Genomic DNA, 26,139 nt, shown 5'->3' with positions numbered 1-26,139 from the left:
GCACGCCTGTGTGGCTGCCTCGCGTGTGCAGTGCCCTGTGGGTGCCTGTGGATGCGGGGTGCCCTGTGGGTGTGGGGTGCCTGTGGGTGTGGGGTGTCCTGGGTGTGAGACGGTGTGCCCTTCTCTTGCAGTGGTGCTCCAAAGGTCACTGCCGCTCCCTGGCGGAGCTGAGCCCCGTGGGGGTGGTGCATGGGCACTGGTCTAGCTGGGGTCCCCCCAGTCCCTGCTCCCGCTCCTGCGGGGGAGGCGTGGTCACCAGGAGGCGGCAGTGCAGCAACCCCAGGTACTGCATGGAGGAGGCGCTGTTCTCCGGGTCAGGGCTGGGGGATGGGTGAGAAGGGCCCCCTCCGCATTCCCTGGCTTGGGGGTGGTAGCTCACCCGTCACCCTGTGTCTGTGGGCATTTTCAGGCCTGCCTATGGAGGGCGTGCGTGTGTGGGCGCTGACCTCCAGGCGGAGACGTGCAACACCCAGGTAGGCCTGCCTCCCCGGACATGGCCAGAGGGTCCGGTCGGCGGCGCCAGGCCCTGGGAGCGCGGAAGGGTCAGGGCGACTGTAATTCATGGTTCACACCAGGACGCTCTGGAGAGAGAGGGGTGCTGCTCTGCCTCCACTGGGACCTCAGTGGTCCCAACATACTCCGGGACGTCCCTGCAGTGTCCCCACCCCACGTGCCACTGCCCCACCCCCAGCAGCACACCCCAGAACCGTTCCTTCCTTCCAAGTGCAGCTGAATTCACATCACATAAAATCAAGCACATAAAAGGTGGGATCCAGTGGCTTTTAGTACATTCACGATGTTGTGCGACCACCACCTCAATCAAGTCCAAAAAGCTTCTGTCACCCCAGAGTAGGACCCCAGACCCACTAAGCTGTCACTCCCCTCCCCCATCGTCAGGCCCCTGGCAACGACCCACCTCTTTTGTCTCTGGATGTGTCTGTTTGGATGTTTCATACAAATGGAATCACAGCAACAGTGTGGCCTTTCTGTGACTGGCTTCTGTCACTCAGCATCATGCCCTCGAGGGTCATCTAGGGTGTAGCAGGTGTGAGAAGTTCGGTCCTTTTTGTGGCTGAATAATATCCTGTCATGTGGATAGAGCGCCTGTTATCTGTCATCTGGTGATGGACATTTGGGCCATTTCCACCTTTTGGTGACTGAACGGTGCTGCTGTGAGCACATGTGTTTGTGGACTTGAGCACCATTTCTCATTTTTATTTTCATATTTATTTTTGAGAGTGAGCGCGCATGCGCGTGCGAGGGGCAGGGAGAGAGGGAGACAGGGTCTACGGTGTCCGTGCAGAGCCCAGCGCAGGCGGGGCTTGAACTCACAAACCATGAGATCATGAACTGAGCAGAAGTCAGAAGCCACCCAGGCGCTCCACGAGGTTTTGTTTCCACCTAAGGGTGGAACCCCTGGACAGGGCGCCTGGGGGCGCGGTCCGTTAGGCGTCTGACTTCGGCTCAGGTCACCATCTCACAGTTCCTGAATTCGAGCCCTGTGTCGGGCTCTGTGCTGGCAGCTGGGAGGCTGGAGCCTGTCTCCCATTCTGCGTCTCCCTCTCTCTGCCCCTCCCCTGCTCGTGCTGTCTCTTAAAAATGAATAAACATCAAAAAACAGATTTTTTTTAAGTGGACTCATTGCATCACATGGTATTTCTATGTTTAATTCTTTGAGCCTCCAAACCATCCTGCTTCGCTTTCCCACCGTCTGTGTGCATGGGCTCCGCTTTCTCCACGCCATCTCCGCCTCTCCACCCTGATGCCCGTGTTTGTTTTTTAAGTTTTTTTGTTTTTGTTTTTTGCTGTTTTTTTTAAATGTTTTATTTATTTCTAGGAGACAGAGAGAGAGAGAGACAGCATGAGCAGGGGAGGGTCAGAGAGAGAGGGAGTCACAGACTGAAACAGGCTCCAAGCTCCGAGCTGGCAGTCAGCACAGAGCCGGACGCGGGGCTCGAACCCACGAACCGCGAGATCATGACCTAAGCGAAAGTCGGACGCTTAACCGACTAAGCCACCCAGGCGCCCCTTTTTTTGTTTTTTACTTTGAGAGAGAGAGCGAGCGAGCCAGGAGCGACCTGGGGAGAGGCAGAGAGAGGGAGAGAGAGGATTCCCAAGCAGGCTGCACACTGCCCGTGTTGAGGGCTCAGACTCACAAACCACGAGGTCATGACCTGAACCGAAATCCAGAATCAGACACTTCACGGCCTGAGCCACCTGGACGCCCCTCTTGCCCATGTTTTTGATCACGGCCAGTGCACTGCGTGTGAATTGCTGGGATACGCTTCCTTTGACATTGCGTCAAGATCTGCACGAGGCGAGAGCTTCCCTCCCACCTTCTGCAGGCTGTCACGGGGCCTCTGCGGACCTGGAGGGTGGAGTCCTCACCTGGAGCACAGGCTCTGGGAGGGGAGCAGGCGAGCAGTGCTCTTTATTTCTTTGCTGCTGGGCGGTAGGCCAGATAGGCCTGCTTTATAGAGCAAGGCGACCTCAGTGCAGCCAGGAGCTGGGCTCAAACCCGCATTGTGGCCCTCGTGCTGCGGGGTCCCTTGCTGTCCCCGGTGGCAAAGGCTCCTGTCTGAGATCCCCTGCCCCCAGGGCCCCTCCTGTGTCTGTTCTCTGCCTCCTCCCGGCCAGGCCTGTGAGAAGACCCAGCTGGAGTTCATGTCCGAGCAGTGCTCGCAGACTGACAGGAAACCGCTCCACCTCTCCCCAGGCAATGCCTCCTTCTACCGCTGGGGCTCCGCCGAGCAGTACAGTCAAGGTGCGGCCGGCCCCCATCACCCTGATGCTGTTGACAGCTCGGGCTCAGACTCTGCCTCACGTCCTGGCTCCACCCCTTCCTAAGGGGCTGAGCCTTGGTTTTCCCATCTGTAAAATGGAAATAAGAGCCGGTCTCCCTGCTCAGGTGTTGGAAGGATTCAGTGAGACGACACTGGGGAGCACCAAGGGCACTCCCTGGCTCAGTTCAGTAACAGTTGTTATGTCGTGGTTATGACGGCTGCCTCAGGAGCCGGGCCCCTGGCCCCAAACCCAGAGGATGAAGTGAGATGGCCCCGGCAAGGGCAGCCCCACCCGGGTTGTGCTTTACAGGGTCGCTGCCTTCCCTACTCCTGGTTGCCCTCACGTGGGGGTTCTCTGTGCCTTCACCTTCCCAGGGGACGCTCTGTGCAGACACATGTGCCGAGCCATCGGCGAGACCTTCATTGTGAGGCGTGGGGACAGTTTCCTGGATGGGACCCGGTGTGTGCCACATGGCCGGCGGGAGGACGGGACCCTGAGCCTGTGCGTGTCGGGCAGCTGCAGGGTATGTGTGTGCGGGCAGCGGAGGTGCCCTCCCATCTGCCGTGGCCCTGCGGCCAGTCAGGCCAGAAGCCAGATGCTGGGGTGGGGCCAGGTCCAGGGCGCTGAGCTGACTGCAGAGTCAGCTGGGGGTTCAGAGCTCCGCTGAGACCGTGGGGGACCCCTTCGTGTCTGCTTCCTGCATGGACGGCAGAGGCTGCAAAATGCCTCCGGTTGGTGGTGTGGCCCCCAGCGCCCCGGAGCAGTGGGGTTGGTGGGCAGTCATGGGTGTCACGTGCCCCTGCTCTTTGCACAGACGTTCGGCTGTGACGGCAGGATGGACTCCCAGCAGGTGCGAGATGCGTGCCAGGTGTGTGGAGGGAACAATAGCACGTGCAGCCCCCGCAACGGCTCTTTCACGGCCGGAAGGGCCAGAGGTACGGGCTTCCCCAGGGGTGGGTGGCCGGGCTCCTCCCCCCAGCCCGCAAGGGACCCCTGCCACTCAGAGCCTTGGCAGTGAGCCCTGGCCCCTCCTTGCGGGCCTCAGCCCCCGCCCTCCCCTTCGCCAGCCTCCCCAGGCAGCTCGGAATTTGATGAGGCCGCCGCCGGAGGCAGTGGCGTTTGGGGAACGATTGCTCACGGTAGCTGTGAGGCAGATAAAACCCGGACACCGGGCAGTCGGAGGGTTCCCATCAGAAGGGATGTGATACTTGGGAGCCTTGGCTGTGATCTGTTTATAAAAGAGGTCAAGTCGTTTGCAAAGTGGGCGCCTAGAGGGTCAGCGGGGAAGTTGGGTCCCACCTCCCTGTGGCCTTGGCATGTGGCCGGGCCCAGAACCTTGGATTGAGTCCCTAGTCCTGGCCGGGGCAGCGCCCTGGAAGGTGGCCGGCCAGCCGGGCTCTGATCGGCCCCCCAGTGCCAGGGGGCTCTCTACTGCCTGAGGCAGCCCCGTTGTACTGGCAGCTTTTGGTGCTGAGGCTCTTTTTCCTGCATATCTCGAATTTCCTCCCTTTGATTGCGCTGTAAGTGACCTGGGGACCCCCCCACGCCCCCCTGCTTCCTTCTAGAATACGTCACGTTCTTGACAGTTACCCGCAACCTGACCAGCATATACATCACCAACCGGAGACCTCTCTTCACACACTTGGGTGAGCTGGGCGGGGGGGCAGCCATCCAGAGTGAGCCAGGCTGCCGACGGCGAGGCACAGACCCCCGGATGCCCTCACTTTGGACGCTGGCTACAAGCTCAGGGGGTTCCCTAACCGCCACCATGGTGGATATGCCGCTATGAGGACCCCTAGGACTTTGAGAGCTTTTATACCCACGGTTACCGCTTATCACAGGGGAAGGAGACAATAAGCCAGAGCGAGGGATGCCTAGGGCGGACTCTGGAAGGGCTCTGTTTAAGGCACCTTAAACAGGGTCCTGCTATCAGGTGTGACGCAAGCTCCTTCCTCGAGGCCCAGGGCAAAGCCACACCTGTCTTCGGGCCAATCGCGTTACTACTCAATATGCCGCAGTGGTTCTTGGTTTCGAGGGCGTCTACACCTGTCCTTTGAATGTGGAGAGGGGGCGCTTTGGGGTCCTAGGGCCCCTGAAGCTGCCTGTAGACCTCATGTGAGCACACTTGGTGGGAGATTGGGGGGGAGGCGGGGGAGAGAGAGAGAATCCCAGGCAGGCTCCGGGCTCTGAGCTGTCAGCACAGAGCCTGACTCGGCTCCAATTCACCAACTGTGAGATCCTGACCTGAGCCGAAGTCAAGAGCTGGATACTCAACCAGCTGAGCCCCCCAGGCGCCCCGTGGGGACACCGTCTGTGGTGAGATGCCTGTGCACACTTGGGGGGCGGCGCCTTGCTGGCTCCAGAGACCGCCTGACCCACCGCGGCGCCAGGCAGAGGGGCTCCCCAGGGAAGGCAGGGGCCCTGGGGAGGAGGGCTACAGATGTGGCAGCGGAGATCACGTCCCGTGGTCGCCACCACCCCATTCCTTACACCAGGACCTCTTCTGTGAGGGCTGGCGCCCACCTACCACAGGGGTGGGGTGGCACTCCCCCTGCTGACAGCCTGACCCCCTCCCCCCCAGCGGTGCGGATCCGAGGGCGCTACGTCGTGGCCGGGAACTCGACCATCTCTCCCAGCACCACCTACCCCTCCCTCCTGGAGGACAGCCGGGTCGAGTACAGAGTGAGCCTCACGAAGGACCGGCTGCCTCACCTGGAGGAGGTCCGCATCCAGGGACCCACCCAGGAAGACATGGAGATCCAGGTGATGGGGGGGGGGTCAGCGGGACTTCCTCCTGCTGTCTCAGCAGTCGGCCCACAGGGTCCCTGGCGGTCTGAGAGTGGGCGTGCAGGGGTCGGGGGCTTCCCCAGGAGCGGGCTGTGCTGCTGAGGTCAGAGATGAGCTGGCGCTGCCGGGCCAGGCAGGGAGTAACAAAGGGTAATTAGGAGGGATGAGGGAAGGGGACCCCCCCCCAGGCAAGGAGGCAGGACAGATCTCCAGGGGCCTCGCTGGCCATGAGAGGAGTGGGGGCTCCCCCCCGCCGCCGGCACTTGGAGGGTGGGGAGGGAGGGTGCAGAGGGGGCTCTGTGCAGAGTGCAGTGGGGATCTGGCCTGTGTCGGACGTGACCCAAGGAGGGCATGGGGAGCAAGACAGTTGGCGATTCCCTGACTAGAGACCCACTGTGGGATTGTCCCTCGCGGAGCAGTGTCAGCCCAGGAGCTGAAAATGAGGTGACCCAGAGGTCAAGGGTCCAGGCCCAGGAACTCTGGCAGACTAGAGTTTGAATCCCGCCTCTCCAAGAGCTTGGGCAAAGGGATTAACTTCTCTGAGCCTCAGTTTCCCCATCCATAAAATGGGGCTAAGCATACCTATGTTATGAAGTTTGGTGAAGATTCATTTTTTAAAGAGAAGGTGCACTAAGCGTGTAGCAGAGCGCCTGGTGCCCATGCATATGTCCTGAAGGGTGGCCATTGCCACGGAAGGGCTTGCCGGCTTGAATCTTGAAAGTGCCAGATGGGCATGCCTCATCCCGATCGAGGGAAAGTGAGGCCCCCCAGAAGTTGTGGGACAAGCTGAATGTTCCCCCAAACCACGCCATCCTCCACAGAGGATGCTAGTTTCTCGTCCTGGCTCTGCCTCAAACGGCTGTGTATGCCACTGCTCTGTGCCTAAGTCTTCTGTAGAATGGGCAGGAGGCTGCCATCCTGCCTCCCAGGGTTAGGGGATGTATGTTTCCGGCAGCATGGGTGGCAGTCGCTGGTACTGAGTGGATGTTGGCCCTCATCATTTCTGGGGACAGAGGGTACATGGGGGCATGGGCTTTGGGCTCATCCCCCTCTGCACAGGGCCCCCTGTGTGCCTTGCTCAGGAAGGCGCTTGGAGGGGTGGATAGAAACTAACATATGTTGAAATTGCCCCGAGAACCCTCGGGAAGGGGTCCAAGCCTTGGGGGCCCTTGAGTTTGGTTTAGCAGCCCCACCTCTGCCCCCAAAGCTGGGGGATACAGCAGGAGCTCCCCCAGAGTCCAAGCCAGGCTGGAGGGAGCCGCCTGGTAAGCAGTTCACTCCTTCCCTGCCTCCTCGTGCAGCCCGGTTTACCCCCCGCCTTACCCCCAGGAATGTGGTTCCAGATGCCGGCAGCCCAGCAGCCCTGTCTGCATCCTTTGCGGTGGGTGTAAAAATAGATTCCTGGGCTCCTCTGAGAGCCGCCAAATCAGGACTCGCCAGGGGGGGCCCAGGGATTCCCCATTTTAACAGACAAGAGGCCGGTGCTGTGTGGCCAGATGAGGCATTGTGGGGACAGGCGCTAGACCCTCGGGGGCCGCCAGGCTCTGCCCTCCAGCCTGGCCCCTGTCTGTCTCACGCAGGTTTACAGGCGCTACGGGGAGGAGTATGGTGACCTCGTGCACCCAGACATCACCTTCACCTACTTCCAGCCGAAGCAGCCACAGGTCTGGGCATGGGCCGCCACGCGGGGCTCCTGCTCGGTGAGCTGTGGGACAGGTGAGGCCTGGGGCAGGGCCCCCCTGAAACATGGTTCGCCCCCTGCAGTGAGGTGGCCCAGCCTCTCCCTTCCCTGCCAGGGCGGCGCTGGGTGACCTACGGCTGTCTGGACCAGGCCAGGAATGAGTGGGTGGAGGCCGCCCGGTGCGAAGGGAGCCAGCGGCCGGCAGCGTGGCCAGAGTCCTGCGCCCTCAGGCCCTGCCCCCCACAGTGAGTGCTGTCTGTGCTCAGCTGTGGCCTCTGGGCTCTTGCCACAGGGGCCCCGTAGCACGGGCTCGGTGAGGCCACTGCCAGGCGTGTTCTTGTTCAGTCCCTTTACGGCCCTGGGAGGTGTGTCGATGCCCCCATTCTGCAGGTGAGGACACTGAGATTTGGGCAAATGCGGGTGACAGTGTCAACCTGTGGGTGACCCATACCACGGCACATCGTCTGGGGGCAGCGTGCGCCCGCGTCAAGCTCACTGCAAGGTGGAGGTGGGCGTCCTCCCTGGGAGGGAGGGGGTGGGGTTCCGGGGGTATGGTGGGAAGTACCTGGCATGCGCAGTTGGCAGGAGCATGACATCAGTGACCAGGCTGTCCCTGTTGGGTGCCAGGCTGGTGTCCTGAGGCCCGGGTGCGGGTCCGGGACATCTGGAGGGCCGGCAGGCTGGGCTGGCTGCACCTAGGAGGAACCCAGGCGTCCGCAGGGACCTGGGGCCCGGCCCAGAGCAGGGAGGCGAGGTGGGTGGACAGATCTGCCTTGTCTGTCTCTCCTGGTCCTCCCCTCCTGAGCTGGGCGGCTGGAGACTTCTGCGCGTGCTGTGCCTCCTGCAGGGGAGGCCGGGGGGGGGGGTGGGGGGCAGGGCATGGGGGCCCAGGGCAGCCCCCTGAGGACGTTGCCCCCGCCCGGCGCTCAGCAGGCAGTGCTGCACAGCTGTGGCTCCCAGCCTTGCCCCGCAGGGGAGGCGGGGAGGCGGGGGCGCAGTGTGCCTGGCAGGGCCTGTCCCTGAGCTGAGCCTACCCTCCCGGAGCCCCCTCTTCCCCAGGACTCTGGCTGGGCCCCACCCTCCTGAGGCAGAGACAGAGGCAGAGGCAGGGGAGGCCCGGAGTGGCCAGCTTCAGAACCACTATCCCAGAGACCCTGGGCTGGTCATTTCCCTCTCTGGACCCCTAGGTCCCTGCCCATGGAGGGGCTGTGAGGACCAAGTGATGAAGCCACAAATGTAAAGCGATAGGTGTCACTTTGTCACTGTTATCATTGTCTCCACGCTGCCCCTCCCCCATCCCTTCAGCGTCCAAGCCGACAGTGGTTTCTTCTTTTTCTTTTTTTTAACGTTTATTCATTCTTGAGAGACAGAGTATGTGTGGGGGAGGGGCAGAGAGAGAGGGAGACACAGAATCTGAGGCAGGCTCCAGGCTCCGAGCTGTCAGCACAGAGCCCGACGTGGGGCTTGAACCCACGAACCGTGAGGTCATGACCTGAGCCGAAGTCTGGACGCTTAACCGACTGAGCCACCCGGGCGCCCCTGACAGTGGCTTATTCTGATGTGCCGAACGCTGTCTGGGTGACCAGGGCAGGCCCCTTCCCTCTCTGGGCCCCAGTTTGTTACTTGTCGGCCGAGGTCACTGGTGGCCCACGTGTGGCTTGGGCTCCTTTCCCCCTCCCATCCACGGCAGACAGAGGCATCCCCTCCCTGTCCCATGAGGCCTCCTCCTGCCTCCGAATCCTCCTCAACACGGCGCTGCGGGCAGACGCCACCTGTCAGGGTCCGCGCACACGCGGAACGCAGCGGCCATCCCCGCCCCGGGGGATGCGACTGTGGCGGCAGTGATACTGTTAGGGGCACGGAGGCCCACGGTCCTCTCTGGAAGGCAGAGGCCCAGGGCCTGTGTCACTGCCGACGCCCACAGTCGGGGAGAGGCCTCCGGGGTTTGCTTCGTTGCAGGGCGCCTCTCTGAGCTCTTAGATCCTGGGGTGCGGGGTCACTGCCTCCTGCCCCAGGGGCTGGGCCGTACCTACTGCCCAGTGGCGCGGGCAGGGGCTGATGTGTGTCCTGCCCCCTCCTCAGACACCAGGTGTCAGACGCGTGCTCGTCAGCGTGTGCAGGAGACCTGGCTCTGCAGAATGGGACGTGTGGGCTCGGGGCAGGTGGCCCGGAGGCGCAGGCCGCAGCCAGGCCCTGCTCCACAGACGAGAAGCCGCCCACCCTCGGGCCGTGTGTGGCTGCGACATGTCCTCCGCCACAGGGCCCCGTGAGTGTCCCGGGCACGACCGTGCTTGTCTGGCCAGAGAACGGGGAGCACCAGTGACCATCGGCCCCCTGGCCAGTGTGATTGTCCCTCCGCAGCCCTGCTGTGCGCAGGACAGAGGGCAAGCTTGGGGGGTGCTGGGGGGTGCTGGGATGCCCCCCCTGCAGCTGGGATGCCCACTGAAGCCCCAGACCCTGTTAGAAAGCTGCCAGGTCCCTGTGGCCCAAAGAAACACTCCTGCCTGCATCCAGGGGCCCTGGCTGAGGGGCGTTGCTTTCAGACAAGGGTACTGGCCAGGCCTGTCCCCTCCAGACCGGTGGGGGCTGCAGGGTCAAGGGCACCCGCAAACCTGGCTCCCAAGCCCCCGGCCCAGCCCTGCCATCTGGCGACTGCTCACACTGGTGCAGAGCCCGAGGCGGGTAGTGGGCTGAAGGCAGCCTCTGGCAGCCCTGACAGCCCTGAGCAAGTCTCCCCGGAAAGGGGCGGCAGGGAGAGGCTCGCTCCTGAAGAGACTGGCGTGGCTGGAGCCCAGGGACCCAGGGATCAAGAGGGGTGAAACCCAGACCCAGCAGCTCGTCATCTGTCCTCTGCAGCCAGACCCCCAGTCTCCGGGGGAGGAGCCCACACCCACTACGGGCCGTGCCAGGCCGGGGGCCCAAGCCGCACACGTGTGGACTCCCGTGGCGGGGCCGTGCTCTGTCTCCTGCAGTCGAGGTGAGGCCCCAGGGCTTATTAGCTAACTCTTACCTGCCTTCATTTTGCCTAGTTCTTTTTTTTTTTTTTTTTTTTTAATGTTTTTTGAGACAGAGACAGAGACAGAGTGTGAGCAGGGGAGGGGTAGAGAGAGAGGGAGACACAGAATCTGAAGCAGCTCCAGGCTCCGAGCTGTCAGCACAGAGCCCGACGTGGGGCTTGAACCTACGAACCATGAGACCATGATCTGAGCCGAAGTCGTATGCTTAACCAACGGAGCCAGCCAGGCGCCCCTGCATTTTGCCTAGTTCTAAAAGCATTTGGGTGGCTTACGGAGAATCCAGACTACAGGAAAACATGACGTAATACACAAGGAGACTGGGACAAAGTGCAGCTAGCCATTTAAACGTGTTCATTGATTGGCTCAAAGATAGGAAAAGATGATAAAACCCAGCAACGCTGGCACCCAACTATATTTCTGAAGGTCTGGAAAAGCAACGAGAGAAGGGCCCCAAACTTAGCTCTGAGCTTCCTGGCAGCTAAGCCAGAGGAACAAAATTCTAAGATATGCTGTGTTCTTTTTTTTTTTTTTAAATCTATTTCCAGGAGAGAGAGAGAGAGACAGCGTGAGCAGGGGAGGGTCAGAGAGAGAGGGAGACACAGACTCTGAAATAGGCTCCAGGCTCTGAGCTGGCAGTCAGCACAGAGCCCGACGCGGGGCTCGAACCCACGAACCGCGAGATNTAAGGTCTTTTGTTCTAATCAGAAGTTAATTTGTTGTATACTTAAAAAAATTTTTTTTTAATGTTTTTATTTATTTCTAGGAGAGAGAGAGAGAGAGAGACAGTGTGAGCAGGGGAGGGTCAGAGAGAGAGGGAGTCACAGACTGAAACAAGCTCCGGGCTCTGAGCTGGCAGTCAGCACAGAGCCCGACGCGGGGCTCGAACCCACGAACCGCGAGATCATGACCTAAGCGAAAGTCGAACGCTCAACCGACTAAGCCACCCAGGTGCCCCAAGATATGCTGTGTTCTTAAACCAAAACCCTAACCACTTGCTCCGTGAAACTTGAGCACCTTTAGAACCAAGACCAGAGGGGCACCTGGGTGGCTCAGTCAGTTAAGCCTCTGACTTCAGCTCAGGTCATGATCTCATGGTCTGTGGGTTCGAGCCCCACGTCAGGCTCTGTGCTGACAGCTCGGAGCCTGGAGCCTGCTTCTGATTCTGTGTCTCCCTCTCTCTCTCTCTTCTCTCCTGCTTGTGTTTTCTCTGTCTACCAAAAATAAATATTTTTTTAAAGTTAAAAAAAACCCCCAAAGCCAGAGATTTCTTTTCTTTTTTTTTTAATGTCTGTTTATTTTTGAGAGGCAGAGAGAATATGAGTAGGGGAGGAGTAGAGAGAGACACACAGAATCTGAAGCAGCTCCAGGCTCCGAGCTATCAGCACAGAGCCCAACGCAGGGCTTGAACCCACAGACTGTGAGATCATGACCTGAGCTGAAGTTGGACGCTTAACCGACTGAGCCACCCAGGTGCCCGCAGAGATTTCTTTTACTGATACTCCTACAGGGGCGATTCAAGGAAACAGCCCTAATAACATCATTAATCAGAAACACAAGAGATTCTCATTTAGCAATTCTGTACCTACCACATGCCAGGCACTTTGTGTCTCCACTTTAAAAATCTTCAGCAGGGTGCCTGGGTGGTGCAGTCAGTTCAGTGTCCTACTCTTGATTTCAGCTCAGGTCATGATCTCATGAGTTCGAGCCCCATATGGCGGGGGAGGGGGGTGAGGCTCTGTGCTAGCAGCTCAGAGCCTGGAGCCTGCTTCAGATTCTGTCTCCCTCTCTCTCTCTGCCCCCCTCTCCGCTCATGCTCTGTCTCTCTCTTTCCTTCAAAAAAATAAACGTTAAAAAATTTTTTTATAGGGTTGCCTGGGTGGCTCAGTCAGTTGGGTGTCCGACTTCGGCTCAGGTCATAATCTCACAGTCCGTGGGTTTGAGCCCTGCGTCGGGCTCTGTGCTGGCAGCTCAGAGCCTGGAGCCCGTTTCAGATTCTGTGTCTCCTTCTCTCTCTGACCCTCCCCTGCTCACACTTCTCTCTCTCTCCCTCAGAAACGGTTAAGACATTAACAAAATGTTTTTTAAATGTAAGAATTTTTATAAATACCCCTGCTTGTTAGGCAGATGAAAAGCCCGAGGCTCAGAGAGGTTAAGTTACGTGGACAAGTGACTTGACCGGCTGGTAAGTGGCAGAGTCAAGACTGGCACCACGTAGGCCTTGTCTGCTTGAGTCTCCAGAGGGCTGGGCACCCGGAGTTCTTGTCGAATCCCCCTCTGGGGGCTCGGCCCCTGCTTCCTCCCTGCAGGCCTGAAGGAGCTGCATTTCGTGTGCGTGGACTCTGTCCTGGGGACCCCTGTCCGGGAAGAGCTGTGTGATCTGGGAAGCAAGCCTGGGAGCCGACAGGAGGTCTGCCAGGCTGCCCCATGCCCGGCTTGGTGAGTGGGGGTGGAGACCATGTGGGGTGGAGGGCGTGGGGGCAGCAGCCGGGGTCCCCCAGGGAGGAAGGAACCTTAGCCTTAGCCTCCTACGGAGCGCTGGCCTCTTACTGCAGGTGGGAGACCCGAGCCCTGGCGCCGTGCCCGGTGACGTGCGGAGGGGGGCGGCTGCCATTGGCTGTTCGCTGCGTGAGGCTGGACCGTGGCCGCCTAGTCCCCCTGCCTCACTCCAAATGCTGGCCGCTGCCCAGGCCCCGCCCCGTCGAGGTCTGCAGTCCGGAGCCCTGCCCTGCCAGGTGGGCCACTTCTCAAGGAGACGTGGTGTCATCGCCTTCCAGTAAGCTCCTGAGCCTGGGTGTCCTCACCCGCAGGAGCGGGTCACACTGGGGTCCCGGAAGGCTGGGGGGTTTGGAGCTCGTGGTGTCGCACGGGATCTGGGATGCCGTGAACATGGCTGACGGCTCATTTGTCATCGCTTGTTCTTTACTGAGCACCTGCTGTGCTCAGGTGCTGCTCTGGGGGCAGGGGCCCAGCAGGGAGCAGGACAGAGAAGCATCCCTGCCTTCCTGGAAGGGACACCGGGGGCGGGGGTTGGGGGATGGGAGACAGAGTTTGACAGGTGGTGCTGGTGTGATGCGGCACACGCAGCGGGAAGGGAGATTGGCAGTGCTGGGATTCCTGCTGGAGACAGACATCTTTGCGGGCCCCCTTGGGTGCCCTGCCTCTCCCCCACTGTCCTTTGAACACATCGGTTTGCCCTTTGCTTTCCATTCTGTAAAATGGGCTCTTCTGCCTGTTTTCTGTCCACTGGGCCCAGCCTCTGGGTGGAGGTGTAAAGGTGACCCTCGGAGAAGGGACCTCGCCAGGCCCTTCCCGGTCTGGGGAAGTGGGGCCTGCTTCTCTGGGTCCCCTCTGACTCCCGTTTGCCCCAGGTGGCGGTACAGGCTGGCAGCCTGCAGCGTGAGCTGTGGAGGAGGGGTTGTGCGGAGGATCCCGTATTGCGCACGGGCCCACGGGGAGGACCAGGACGAGGAGATCTTGCCGGATACCCAGTGCCAGGGGCTGCCTCGCCCGGAGCAGCAGGAGACGTGCAATCCGGAGCCCTGCCCGCCCAGGTCAGCGGCCCCAAGGTGTCCAGCAAGCCGCCCGAGGTCCCGGAGTGTGTGGACGCGGGGCCGGTCGCGTGGGGCTCAAAGGGCGGCTCTGGCGCAGGAGACGGTGCTTGGGAGGCAGGCCGGCCGGCAGGCTGCACTAGGCGTCCGAGGCGGTGGTCCCACAAAACGCAAGCGGCGTGCCCGTGGGGCGTGGGTGTGGGGAGGGTGGGGGGCTTCTCCGGGAGGGGGCAGCGTTGAAGCGGAGTCCGAGGCTGGTCCTGGCAGGGCACGGGCCGGAGTAGCCCCGGCCAGCGAGGTCCGGAGGTGGGGTCGGAGGTGGGGTCGGAGCCTGACGGGGAAGGTACGACAGTGACCTTGTTTGTTCGCCCTGCTTGCACCTCTGCTTCTTTGTAGCTTTGCGTTTTTACTAGTGAACTGCTTTCCTGTGTCGCCCAGAACAGACGCCGTGTCCCACTGATCTAACAGATGCGCTCTATAGCCCTGTTTCCTTCCTGTCCGTCTCCTTGGCTTTAAAGAAATACGCCCGCCGTTACAGATAAGAATGATTTCACTTAACCCTTAGCTCACCTGCGATTTCTTTGGGGTCTGTTGCAAAGTCGGGAGCACACTTTATTTCTCCGAATCACCCCCTGGATTTCCCCCGGGCGGCATCTTTATCACGTTCTAGACCCTTGTGCGTGATGGGATCCATGGGGCTTTCTACCAGCTTCTAATCTTTGCGATCCCGCATCAGATTGTTTTAAGTACTGTAGCCTTAAGGTCCATTTACCCCCCACACCGGTGTCTCTTGGCTGGAGCTAAAATCCCTTGGCTGAGCAGCCCCGTCATTTGTGTGGGAACCTATCTGGGACTTCCATGGCCATTTCACACACCCGCGAGCACTGGCTGTTCCCCAGCTGTCGCTGGAGCCACATCCTCCTTGATATCCTAGAACAGGTGCTCCTCAGGGCTGCTGGGGCCCCTTCCCGCCGCCAGCACGGGTCTCCTCTGGATATCCTTTCGTCCAGGCTCTGCTCAAAGCACCGCAGCAGAGGGGCGGGAGTCCTCCCTGAGCACCACTTCAGAGTGGCACACCCAGCCCACCCCATGACTCTCGGCTCTGCCTCATTCTTCTTTATAGAATGTGCTGCTTCTTTATACAAGTGCTGCTCCCTAGCACTTTATTTTTCTGTTTCTCTGTCTGTTTCTCAACCAGGGGTGATTCCGCCTCCCAATGGGCATATGGTAATGTCTAGAGACATTTTATTTTCATTCTATTTCTTTCTTTTTAAGCTTTTCTTTACTTATTTTGACAGAGAGAGAGAGAGAGAGAGAAAGAGCACAAGCAGGGGAGGGGCAGAGAGAGAGAGGGAGAGAGAGAATTCCAAGCAGGCCCTGTGCAGTCATCTTGGAGCCTGACAAGGGGCTCAAACGAACTCATGAGCCGTGAAAACTTGACTTGAGCAGAGACCAAGAGTCAGACGCTTAACCAGCTGAGCCCCCAGGAGCCCTGCCTTGGTTCTTTTTTTTTTTTTTTTTTTTTATTCTCAAGCTAGCTAACATACAGTGTAGTCCAGAGTAAGTTCCCGTGATTCATTTCTTACATTCCACACCCAGTGCTCATCCCAACAAGTGGCCTCCTCAATGGCCATCACCCATTTTCCCCACATCCCCAGTCTCCCACCCCCATCAACCCTCAGTTTGTTCGCTGTATTTAAGAGTCTCTTATGGTTTGCCTCCTTCTCTGTTTCTATCTTATTTTTGCTTCCCTTCCCCTAAGTTCATCTGTTAAGTTTCTCAAATTCCACAGATGAGTGGAGTCCTATGATATTTGTCTTTTTCCGTCTGACTTATTTCGCTTAGCGTAATACACTCCAGCTCCATTCATGTTGTTGCAAATGGCAAGATTTCATTCTTTGTCATCGACGAGTAATACTCCATTGTGTATATTAACCACATCTTCTTTATCTATTCATCTGTCGACAGATACTTGGGCTCTTTCCATACTTGGGCTATTGTTGATAGCGCTGCTGTAAACATTGGGGTGCACGTGCCCCTTCGAATCAGATGTCTAGACACATTTTCAGTGCCATGACTAGGGAAGGGGGTTGCTACTGGCATCTAGTGAGTAGGTGGAGTCCGGGGTGCTGTTGAACTTCCTACGCTGCATCCGACAGAACCGTCGGCCCCAAATGTCAGTGGTGCCAAGGCGGTGCTGAGGGTAATTACAGATCAACACGGGCAGGACCGACCAATGTTGAGATTTGTTCTCCCTTATCTGGGGGCATCTTTCCACCATGGTCCCCATTACTTGGATAACTGAGGATCCTTGAGCCCTTCACTGGGAAGGCCCCACCCTCCCCGGGCTCAGAGCCGCACCCTGGGGTCTTTTGTTCTTGCAGGTGGAAAATCGTGTCCCTTGGCCCGTGCTCAGCCAGCTGTGGCCTTGGCACTGCCACGCGCTCCGTGGTCTGCGTGCAGTTCAACCAAGGCCAGGACCTCGAGGTGGACGGGGCAGCCTGTGCGGCTTTGGTGCGGCCACAGACCAGCATTCCCTGCGTCACTGCCGACTGCACCTACCGGTGGCATGTCAGCACCTGGACAGAGGTGAGCGGGGCAGCGGGCCCTGGGGCATGCATTGGCTGGGGTCCTCACACACGGGGACCCTGCGGGCTTTGATTCATTGTGATCCCCTGAAAGGAAGGGGGCGAGTGGGTGGGAGGAAGTAGTTGGGGCACGAAGAGAAAGAAGACATAGCAAGGCCTGGAGACCTGAGGGGCAGGTCTGGACCGAGTCCTGGAGACACCAGGACACGAAGCGGAAAGTAACTCAGTTCTTCATTTTTGCCTTTCTCGTACCATCACCTCGCAAGGTAGTGGAAAGGCATCAGTAAATAGGCCTAGGTGTCCCGCTGGAGGAGCCAGCTCATGGTGGGGACGGGGAGTGGAGGCAAGGCAGACAGCCACCGCCTGCATTGGCCACGAGGACTCTGCGCATCGGCTCCCGGTGGAAATGAGAGCTCAGACGAGGGCAGTGCAGGCCGGGAGGGCAGGGTGGGTGCTGGTGCAGTGACCGAGCAAGGTAACCTCTCTGAGCCTCAGTCTCCTCACCTGTGGAATGGAGGCATGGGCTCGCCGTCTGGGCTGTGCAAAGATGAGATCAGATTGTGCCTGGCCAGTGGTCACCACTGCCCTCGACGCCCTCTGGCAAGGTCAGCCTCAACCTCTCTCTTGTCTCCTGGCAGTGCTCTGTCTCCTGTGGGGATGGCACCCAGCGCCGGCATGACACCTGCCTTGGACCCTGGGCCCAGGCGCCGGTGCCAGCCAGCTTCTGCCAGCACTTGCCCAAGCCAGCCACGGTGCGTGGCTGCTGGGCCGGGCCCTGTGCTGGGCAGGGGACCCCCAGCCCTGCGCCCCACGAGGAAGTCACTGCTGGTGCTTCTCCGGAGCAGCCCCAGCCCCAGGCCCACCTCCCCTCCCCAGCGCCCCCGCTTCAGGGGCTTCTACCTGGGCCCCAGGAAAGCACCGCTGAGTCCAGTTATGTTCTTGAACCTTCCTGTCTGGGCATCTATCTGGCTGGCTGCGGGAGGGGTGGGCAGAGGCATCTCCACCTGCGAGAGCTGGGACTGGTTCCTTGTGGGGACCTCCGGGGATTGTCCTGCAAAGCAGCACTTGGGTGCCGCGGGGCTGAAAGCGTGGGCTTGGGAGGTGGGGCCCCAGGCTGGCCCTCTCCCTTCCGCTTTGCTTCTGCCCGCTGAGCACAAGCTCACTTGCGTTATCATGAACATGAAGTTTCCCAGAATCGGGCCCAGGTCTGTGGGACCCAAGGCCATGTGCTACTGTCCACACCGCCTCCCTCCCATGGGAGGAAGTGGCTCTGTGCCCTGGATGGTGACGACTGGATCCATGCAGCCGCGTCCCTGATCTAAGAATGCTTCCAGCTGGGCCTAAGAGGATGTCAGCCACCCCGCCTCCCAGGCTCCTACCCAGCATGGAAAGCCCCCCAGGGCCGCCTGCGGGGAACCCCCCGCCCTGAAGCTCTGTTCTCCTGTGCTCCCGCCTCCTTTCCAGGCATCTGTGGCCAGCAGCTCCTTGAGCCAACGGGAACCATTGACATGCGAGGCGCAGGGCAGGCTGACTGTGCAGTGGCCATCGGGCGGCCCCTGGGTGAGGTGGTGACCCTTCAAGTCCTCGAGAGTTCCCTCAACTGCAGTGCTGGTACGTCTAGGGCCGTGTGCACCTCTGGTCTTGGCGTGGGTCCTCTGGGCACTGGTGAGCAGGACTCCAGCCTGCCTGGTTCCCGGTAGGACGTGCCACATGCATCCCCCCGCCCCCAATAATCATCATGGCCACCTCGAGAGTGCTGTGGGATTGTCCCCCTTCTACAGATGAGGAAACGGAGGCTGTGTCCAGTGACTTAGAGCCACAGAGCCACAAGTGGGAGGGTTGGGACCCGACCTCAGCTCAGTCTATGCCAGGGCTGCTGTGCTGCCCACCCGGAGCAGGGGTTGCTGGACCCTCACCGCACTGCCACTTCCTAGGGGACATGTTGCTGCTTTGGGGCAGGCTCACATGGAGGAAGATGTGCGGGAAACTGGCGGGCATGACTTTCAGCCCCAAAACCAACACACTTGTGGTGAGGCAGCGCCGCGTGCGGCTGGAAGGTGGCGTTTCACTGCGGTACTGGAGCCAGCCTGCCCTGGGGACCTCCCACAGAGGTATGGCAGAGCCTCCCCCTGCACCCCTGTGGGGTGGCTGGGCGGTCTCTGCTGCCGATGGGGCTGCTGACTGACATGGAGGGGGGCACCACCAGCTTCCCGCGCCAGGACGAGGTCCTGAGATGTGTGCTGCATCCCTTCCTCGCTGGGCCCCTGCGGCGACAATGGGTGGGTGTGGGTCGCCACCTTGGCCCCCTGCCCCGGCACTCATGTCCTTCAAGACCCTTCAAGGTCCTCTGTGAGAGCTTTCCCCCAGCCCTGTTCCCGTGCAGCGTACTCTGCGCGGCCCCCACAGAGCTGGTGTGTGCACGCGTGCTCGCACGTGTGAGTGCGCGCGCGCGCACACACACAGGTAAAGGATAGCATCCCATGGCCCCATTAGTGTCTTCCAGTAGCCCTCCTGGAGGCCTCAGGGGACTTGCACTCTCCCAATAGCCCAAGCTGGCTGAAGGTGGCTTCCCTAGCCAGCTCCAGAGGCTTCTGGCCCCCCAGGCTTCACCTCTACAGAGATTTCCCCCGCCTCCCGCCCCTCAGTGAGTAGCTTGCTGGTGCCTGAGCACAGGCATTGAGTGCTCAAGGGCTGACTGCCCCTTCTCAGGCTCCATTCTTCCTGGCCTCCTGCACATGGGCTCTTGCCTCACCAGGGGCCCAGGCACGCAGGGTCCCATGGGCTCCTAATGGCAATGGCTTTTGCGACAGGTTCAGTGTTAAGCTTTTTGCACGTGTGCCTCCTACAAATCCTCCTACAAACTGTTCTGGCAGCATGTGCTATTGTTACTTTCACTTTGCAGAGGAAGGAGCTGAAGCTCAGTGCACTTAAAGCCTTCACTTAGGGTCACACAGCAGACAGTGGTAGAGGTGGTGTTCGGTGAGGGTTCCTCTGGTGGAGACCTGGGCGTGACCACAACGCCATATTGCCCCCCCCCCTTCACTGCTCCCCGGCTGTGAGCTGCCCTGGCCTTTGGCGTTAGTGGACTTTCCAGGGGCTGCTGTCCACACCCAGCCCATCCACCTGCTCCCCTCTGCAGAGTGTGACACGCAGCTCTTTGGACCCTGGGGTGAAATCGTGAGCCCCTCGATGAGTCCAGATGGGAGGAACCTGGGGGGCTGCCGCATCTTCATCAATGTGGCTCCATGGGCCCGGATTGCCATCCATGCCCTGGCCACCAGCATGGGCACAGGAACTGATGCCAGCTACATCTTGGTAAGGCTACCATGATGGTGACAGGAATGGGCTGACTTTTGCTATGAGTCTAGACAGCTGTCCCTGGGGATGGCTTCTGGAATCAGACAGACCTGGGCTCTGAACCCATCTCTCACACTCTGTGTGTCCTTGGGAAGTAGTACAACTTCTCTGAACCTGTTTCCTGGGTAGAATAGTAGTGTCTTCCTGACAGGCTTGTTGTGTGAGGATTAAGTGTGTGACCCTGAGTGTATGATCCCTTGTATATTAAAGGCACCATAAATGCTAGCTACCATTTTTGGCCGGCCCTCTGGGGCTGCCTCTTTCCCCTCAGATCCGGGACATCCACAGCCTGAAGAGGATGACATTCCGTGGGCAGCAGGCACTCTACTGGGAGTCCGAGGGAAGCCAGGCTGAGATGGAGTTTAGCCAGGGCTTCATGGAGGCGGGCGCGAGCCTGAGGGGCCTGTACTGGACCCTCCGATCTAGAGTGCAGGAGCCTGGCTGGGCCGTACCCTAGCTTCCTCTCCAAGCACAAACCTCCAGTGACCTGTGCGCACAGTGGGATGCCTCTTCCAGGTCCTGGAAGGGAAAGGAAGGAATTTGACATTCATGAGCACCTGTTAGGCGCCTGGCGAGCCCCAGAGGGTTGATTCTGGTCTCTAAGTGCTTTCCAATTTGAATTCCGTCCAATCACAAGTATCTCCTTTAGGGCCTCCTCCAACATGCAAAAGGCTAGGCAGTGGGAGGCAGGTTCTGAACTTTCTCGAAAGGCAGTCTCCAGTCCCCCCGTACCAATAAACGGAATGTGCAGGCTGAGTAGCGTTTTTCTTCACACACCTGTCCAGTCTGGCTTGGAAACCCACCGCACGGCATTGCCGGGATTCCCTGGCAGCGGTAGGGCTCTAGGCCCAGTCCTGAGCTGAGCAAGCCCCACGCCACCCCGGGTGGTCTTCCTCTTCTCCGCCCAGGGAAGAGGGACGAGGGAGGGAGCGAGGGGTCAAGAAGGAGCCCCCACGCTGGCGCGCCTGTTAATTCTCTGCCGGGCCCCGCCCCTGTGCTAGTCCACGTGGGAGGATCTGACCGCCGGGGGAGGGCCGGGGCCGCCAGGCCCCGCCCCCTATGCTAATCAGCGCGAGACCCTCGGCGCACCACTCCACCGTCCTGCGAGCCCCGCCCCCTATGCTAATGAGCGGCCGCCTCTCCCACAAGGCAGCGCGCCGGGCCGACGCGGCCGGCTCCGGAGCCCTTTGTGAGGGCGGCGGGCTGCGCCAGACAGCGGCACCATGAGCGGCTCGGGCGGGACGTCGACAGCGTCCGTCAGCTCCGCGCCGCCCGCGCAGGAGGAGGGCATGACGTGGTGGTACCGCTGGCTGTGTCGCCTGTCGGGAGTGCTGGGGGCCGTCTGTGAGTACCCGGCCCGGGGGAGGGGTCGGCCCCGCCGCCCACCGCGCATGCGTGTCCGGCCCCGCCCCCTCCGGCGCGCCCCCGCGGGGAGGGGTGGTGGGGCGGGGGTCTGCGGGGCGCGCGCGGAGCGGACGCCCTGGCGGTTGCTATGGTTACCGGCCCCGCGGCCCGCGGCTGGGCTGGCGGCGCTGGGGACGTTCCTGGAGGGAACGTGAGTCACTGCCCCCGGGCTGCCGAGAGAGTTCCCGCACGGCCCGTCCCGGAGGCAGCCTCATCTGTTGACGTAGAGGGGGGCGGAGGTCTTCTTAACCTTTGGGCCAAGACTGTTTAAACGTGGGGCGGGTGGTGCCCGGGCACCAGTAGTCTCCGAGGGAGGGCCGGGCAGCGAGCATCTGGGTCCTCACTGTCCATTCGGAGGCCAGTGCGTTCCCTCTACTGCCAGCTCTGCCCCGGCCACCGCTCGTCTCCCCTCCTCGGGTCCCCCCCGCCCCCACCCAGCGCCACCCTAGACCTGCATCTTGACCTCAAGTCGCACGGAAGCCAGGCTCTTTTAGCACCCCCCCCCCCCCCCCCCCCCCCACATGGCTAGGAAGGTAGCCCTCTTGCAGGAGTGAAATGAAGCTCATGTGGCAGGTCTTCCAAAGGCAAATCCGCGTCTGGTCCTCGACTTTGGGAATCGCTGGAGTGGGTTTGGACAGTGCCCGCCTGGCACAGAGGGCTGGGGCTCGGCAGACCCTGATCAAGACTGCTGGAGGGAACAGTGCTCAGGGTCCCCTTCCTGTCCCACAGCCGTTCCAGGTGGCTGGATGCTGGGAGGAAGGTCAGGGGCGCAGGGTTAGAGGTGTACTGTTCAGACAGGGCACGCCCTTATCCAGAGGTGACGATGGGACAGGCCCTTCCACAGACCCCAAAAAGGCCCCTGAATCCCTGCCACTGCCATCAGAGCAAAGCATGCTTTTTGACTTTGTAGGAGAGACGGGTGGCTCGAGGTCAGGCCTCAGATGGGATCCTCTCAAGTGTGGTTAGCTGTTTTCCTTGCAGACCAGAGTGGGGGTCCTGTAGGGAGTGACGGGCTCAGCGGTGGAGAAAGGAAAGGTTCTGTCTGTGGCTTCTGGGCCCCCACCCTCCCTCTGTCTTGGATTCAGCAGCCCTGCTGACTCCCTGGTTAACCCTGGTCTCCCGTCCTCCTCAAAGTAGGGTAACTGGGCCGCCCCAGGAGTTCACGGTGTTGGGGCTACTACAGAAGAAATGTCAGGAGAAACTTGTTTCCTCGCCCTGAAATGTGGGTTTCACCTGGATACTGGGAGGGAGATGAGGTGATTGTTTGCAGATGCCAAATAGGATATCGCAGGGCGAGGTGCAAGGCACACAAGAGTTTTAGGGATGAGGGGAGCCTAGCTGGCTTAGTCAGCAGAGTGTGCGACTCTTGATCTCAGAGTTGTGAGTTCAAGCCCCACTTTGGGTGTAGAGATTACGTAAAAATAAAATCTTTAAAAAACTTTTAGGGATGAAACAGGAATTTAAATAAGGGCTGTGTTTCCGGCTGGTCACTTTAGCAAGAACATCGGGAGCTCCAAGGGGTGAGCCACCCTCCAGGCTGATGGTGAAAGGACTCCTGGCTGGAGCCTTCTTTCTGGGTTGAAACCTGGTCCTCCCCTAAGGTGGGCTATTGGAGCCCACCACCTCCAGAGCTGGAGGAGAAATACTGACCCGGCAGGGGCGGCGGGCAGGCTGCTGGGGGAGACGAGGCACAGCTGAGAGCCAGGCAGGAGCAGTATTGTCGGCTGGCACGCACTCACATCTGTGGTCTGTGGCTCCAGGGAACCTTGCTGCCTGGAGGCTTATGTGACGTGTCCAGGCTGAGTGCCGCCAGTAGATAGAAAGTAGCTCTGTCGCTCTAGGAGACCTTGAGGCCAAGCCAGGGCAGTCCCCCTGCGGTCTGGGCTCACTTCATCTGGCTGCGTCCTGTGCCACCCCCTGCGGCCTGCATAGGGTTACCTGGGAAAACAGCAGAATTCCAGGCCCAGTCGGGATCAGGTGCCTTCGAGCTGCTGCAAGTTTAATGAACCTGTTGCTAAGTTGCCTGAGGGCCCAGCTTCCCGCCCCACCCCAGCTGTGGCCCTGGGCAGGGGCTCGCTGCCAGCTGGGAGCCAGTGCCTGGCCAATGGCTGGGGGAAGCCCGGCTGCCAGCTGTAGGGAGAAGCGGAGGGGAGGGTGGCGCACCTTGCACTTGGGGGCAGCCGGGAGCTGGGCGAGGCTCCACAGTCACGGAGAAGCCACTTCCAGGGCCTGGTGTTTCAGAGGTGGCCGGGCCGGGCTGTGGCATTTGCCTGTGTGCAGGGGACAAAACAGGTCTAAAAAAGTGACAAGAACCCCCCAGGCCTCCTCGGCTGGTGTGCACATCGCAGCTGGGATCGTGACCCAGGTCTTCCCGGTGCGCATTTCTGTTCCAAGAGGGGCCGCCCTTGTCCCAGCCGAAACCCAAGCCACGTTCTTGGCGACAGAGGCCTTGCGTGGGCGGCCCTGTGAGTGGTGGCGCCTGCCTGGGCCCGAGCCCTTGAGAACCTCCTCTCTTTTCATGCCCGATACCTTGCGGTGGGTCTCAGTACAGCTGGGGTGCGGAGGCCGGCCCTCCGAGCCCTGGACTGGAGAGAGGGCGAGGGGTCCTCACAGCCAGCTGCACCCTTGCCTCGCCGCCTCACCTCTCCCAGTCTGGTCTTCACCCACGACGTGGGGCACTGACAGTGGCCTCGCGTGTGTCAGACGGCAGAGTGCTGTGGGGGGAGGTGAGTGCTGGGCGGCAGAAGGGGTCTGTCCCGTCTCCCTGCTAATTCCTGCCCTTGTCTGCTTTCAAGCCTGTGCCATCTCTGGCCTCTTCAACTGCGTCACCATCCACCCCCTGAACATCGCGGCTGGCGTGTGGATGATGTGAGTAGCCCCGTGACTTCTGGTCGCCACGCAGGTCGTCACCTCCCTCACACCCTGCCGTGTTTGCTCGTCCTGATTCTCAGCAGGGCCGGGCCAGGGGGACGCTCACCCAGGACTTTAGTAGGTTTAGGGCCGCGGTCACAAATGTCTCCTGCGTGTCCGCTGAGTGAGACCCTGCAGGCGCTGTGTCCACTGCCACGGGCCTGGCCTGTGGGAGCTTGGGGGCCATCAGGGCTGCTCAAAGACCAAGTTGGAGGCTTAGCGTCTGGTGGGATCAGAGGCGGGTGCTGGGCTCAGGGGCCCCAGGCCGGAGGTGGGCAAGCCACAGACAGGGCAGGTTAGAGCTGGTGCGGGACCAGGGGGCGGAAGGCCCCAGATGAGCTCCCTGCGTGCCTGCTGTTGGGGGAGGGGCTGATCCTGTTGGAAGTGGGGGCGGGAAGAGGGGACTGATCCTGTTGGAAGGGTGGGGGTCCAGGGTACTTGAGTTGTGCAGAGTCCCTGCTCTGGGCTCGTGGGGCACCTCAGCCTGGGTTTTTGTCACGAGTGGGTAATGAGGGCACTCTCTTCTGAGGCTTGGGGTGGACGCAGGCTTTCTTTGAGGGCCCGGTGTCTGTGACTGTGACCCAGCCGCAGAGAGCAAAGACTGGAGCAGACCCCCTCAGCCTGTCCCCGTGGCTTAGCTGTCCCCAGCGGGAAGGAGGGGCAGGGTACTACACAGAGGGGCCTGCTCAGCTCCCCTCTCCCTGTGGGGCGCCCCAGAGCTCAGCCCTCAGTGACTGTTGTGGACCCACTGACCCCCTCCTGGCCGTCCTGTCCTGACAGTGGAGCCGCTGCTGGGGACACAGCTTGCCCAGCGCTGACAGCGATGTCGGTGACGGTGGCGGTTCAGCTGGTGGCCGAGTGGCCGCCGGCTCTCTGCAAAGCGCCCAGTGAGGAGGAACTCCTCCTAAATGCTTCCAGCTGCGGGGCAGGGGGGCTGCCTTCTTCCTTCTGAGACAGAAGGGGTGAAGGGAACAGCCTGGTCTTCGGGTGGGGGGCGGGTTGAGCAGAGGCGCCAAGAGGGAGATGGCGGGGGAGGGGCAGCAGCACTCCGGTGGGCATTGGGGTCCCCCACCCCCAGCCGGTCAGCCCGCCGCCCTCTCTCCCTGCCCTCCAGCATGAACGCCTTCATCCTGCTGCTCTGCGAGGCGCCCTTCTGCTGCCAGTTCATCGACTTTGCCAACACGGTGGCGGAGAAGGTGGACCGGCTGCGCTCCTGGCAGAAGGCTGTCTTCTACTGCGGGTGAGGGGCCCGGGCAGGGCTGGATGGCGCGGGGCATAACCCTCCCCCCCCCCGCCCACTCCGGTTCCCAAAGCTCAGGGACCTGAAGGGCAGGAGATGGCTAGTGGCCGGAGCGAGGGGGGGTCTCGGGGAGGCGGAGGCCACGACAGCTTTGTGCACAGCCCTCCGGCGATGGGTTCAGTGCGTGACCCAGGGACGCTGCGCCTGAGGGAGTGAGCCCACAGCCGGACGACGAGTGCCCTGCAGCCCCGCGGGTGATGGAGAAAAGTGAGCAGTGCCCGGACCTTTGGCCCATCATTCGGGAGTTGTTAAAGCGACTCTGGTGGGGCCCAGTGATGTACTTCCGTGCAGCCTTTCTAGAGCGGTCCATCCGGATGCCCTGACATGCAGGCAGGTTGCAGAACAGAAAATATTAACCGGCCAGAGTGCTCCCCTTTGATTTTCCTAGTTCTGACAACAGATTCGGTATGTAGCACTGTCCGGCTGAGTCATGAGGTTGAATGAATTTCAGGGTGTGTCTAATACACAGAAGCTTCTAGAACAGTGCTGGTGCATAGGAGGCCCTTTGCAGCTTCTGACAGCGACGGCAGTGGTTGCTATGATTTAGGTGATCTTTAGAAATAAATGCGGTGATCTTGGGGTCCCTGGGGGGCTCAGTCAGTTAAGATTCCTGCTATTGATTTCGGCTCAGGTCATGATCTCATGGTTTTGTGAGTTTGAGCCCGACATCAGGCTCTGTGTTGACAGCACGGAGCCTGCTTGGGATTCTCTCTCTCTCTCTCTCTCTCTCTTTCTCTCTCTCTCTGCCTTCCCCCCCCCCCCC

The 26,139-nt window shown here is 60.5% G+C and overlaps 2 protein-coding genes across 2 annotated transcripts in view; both read left to right on the top strand.

Moving 5' to 3' along the window:
* Positions 1-20,515, top strand: part of ADAMTS13 (ADAM metallopeptidase with thrombospondin type 1 motif 13) — a 31,934-nt gene extending 11,419 nt beyond the window's left edge. Inside the window, exons 13-32 of the mRNA XM_039255163.1 lie at positions 132-283; positions 410-473; positions 2,638-2,764; positions 3,159-3,307; positions 3,599-3,719; positions 4,350-4,430; positions 5,366-5,547; positions 7,152-7,287; positions 7,368-7,497; positions 9,335-9,518; positions 10,109-10,229; positions 12,576-12,705; positions 12,822-13,001; positions 13,638-13,820; positions 16,202-16,406; positions 17,044-17,335; positions 17,870-18,016; positions 18,340-18,516; positions 19,545-19,720; positions 20,034-20,515. Of these exons, the coding sequence (XP_039111094.1) occupies positions 132-283; positions 410-473; positions 2,638-2,764; positions 3,159-3,307; positions 3,599-3,719; positions 4,350-4,430; positions 5,366-5,547; positions 7,152-7,287; positions 7,368-7,497; positions 9,335-9,518; positions 10,109-10,229; positions 12,576-12,705; positions 12,822-13,001; positions 13,638-13,820; positions 16,202-16,406; positions 17,044-17,335; positions 17,870-18,016; positions 18,340-18,516; positions 19,545-19,720; positions 20,034-20,219 (3,123 nt within the window). The 3' untranslated portion in view covers positions 20,220-20,515. The remainder of the gene's footprint in view (positions 1-131; positions 284-409; positions 474-2,637; positions 2,765-3,158; positions 3,308-3,598; positions 3,720-4,349; positions 4,431-5,365; positions 5,548-7,151; positions 7,288-7,367; positions 7,498-9,334; positions 9,519-10,108; positions 10,230-12,575; positions 12,706-12,821; positions 13,002-13,637; positions 13,821-16,201; positions 16,407-17,043; positions 17,336-17,869; positions 18,017-18,339; positions 18,517-19,544; positions 19,721-20,033) is intronic.
* A 391-nt stretch (positions 20,516-20,906) lies between these two features.
* CACFD1 (calcium channel flower domain containing 1) overlaps positions 20,907-26,139 on the top strand; it is a 10,641-nt gene continuing 5,408 nt past the window's right edge. Inside the window, exons 1-3 of the mRNA XM_039255161.1 lie at positions 20,907-21,106; positions 23,962-24,034; positions 25,191-25,316. Of these exons, the coding sequence (XP_039111092.1) occupies positions 20,986-21,106; positions 23,962-24,034; positions 25,191-25,316 (320 nt within the window). The 5' untranslated portion in view covers positions 20,907-20,985. The remainder of the gene's footprint in view (positions 21,107-23,961; positions 24,035-25,190; positions 25,317-26,139) is intronic.

This window comes from Hyaena hyaena, unplaced genomic scaffold, assembly GCF_003009895.1.
Source record: "Hyaena hyaena isolate Hyena2069 unplaced genomic scaffold, ASM300989v1 scaffold_511, whole genome shotgun sequence".
NCBI classification, from domain to species: domain Eukaryota; kingdom Metazoa; phylum Chordata; class Mammalia; order Carnivora; family Hyaenidae; genus Hyaena; species Hyaena hyaena.
The sequence above is the reverse complement of the archived record's forward strand: the minus strand, read 5'-3'. Positions and strand labels throughout refer to the sequence as shown.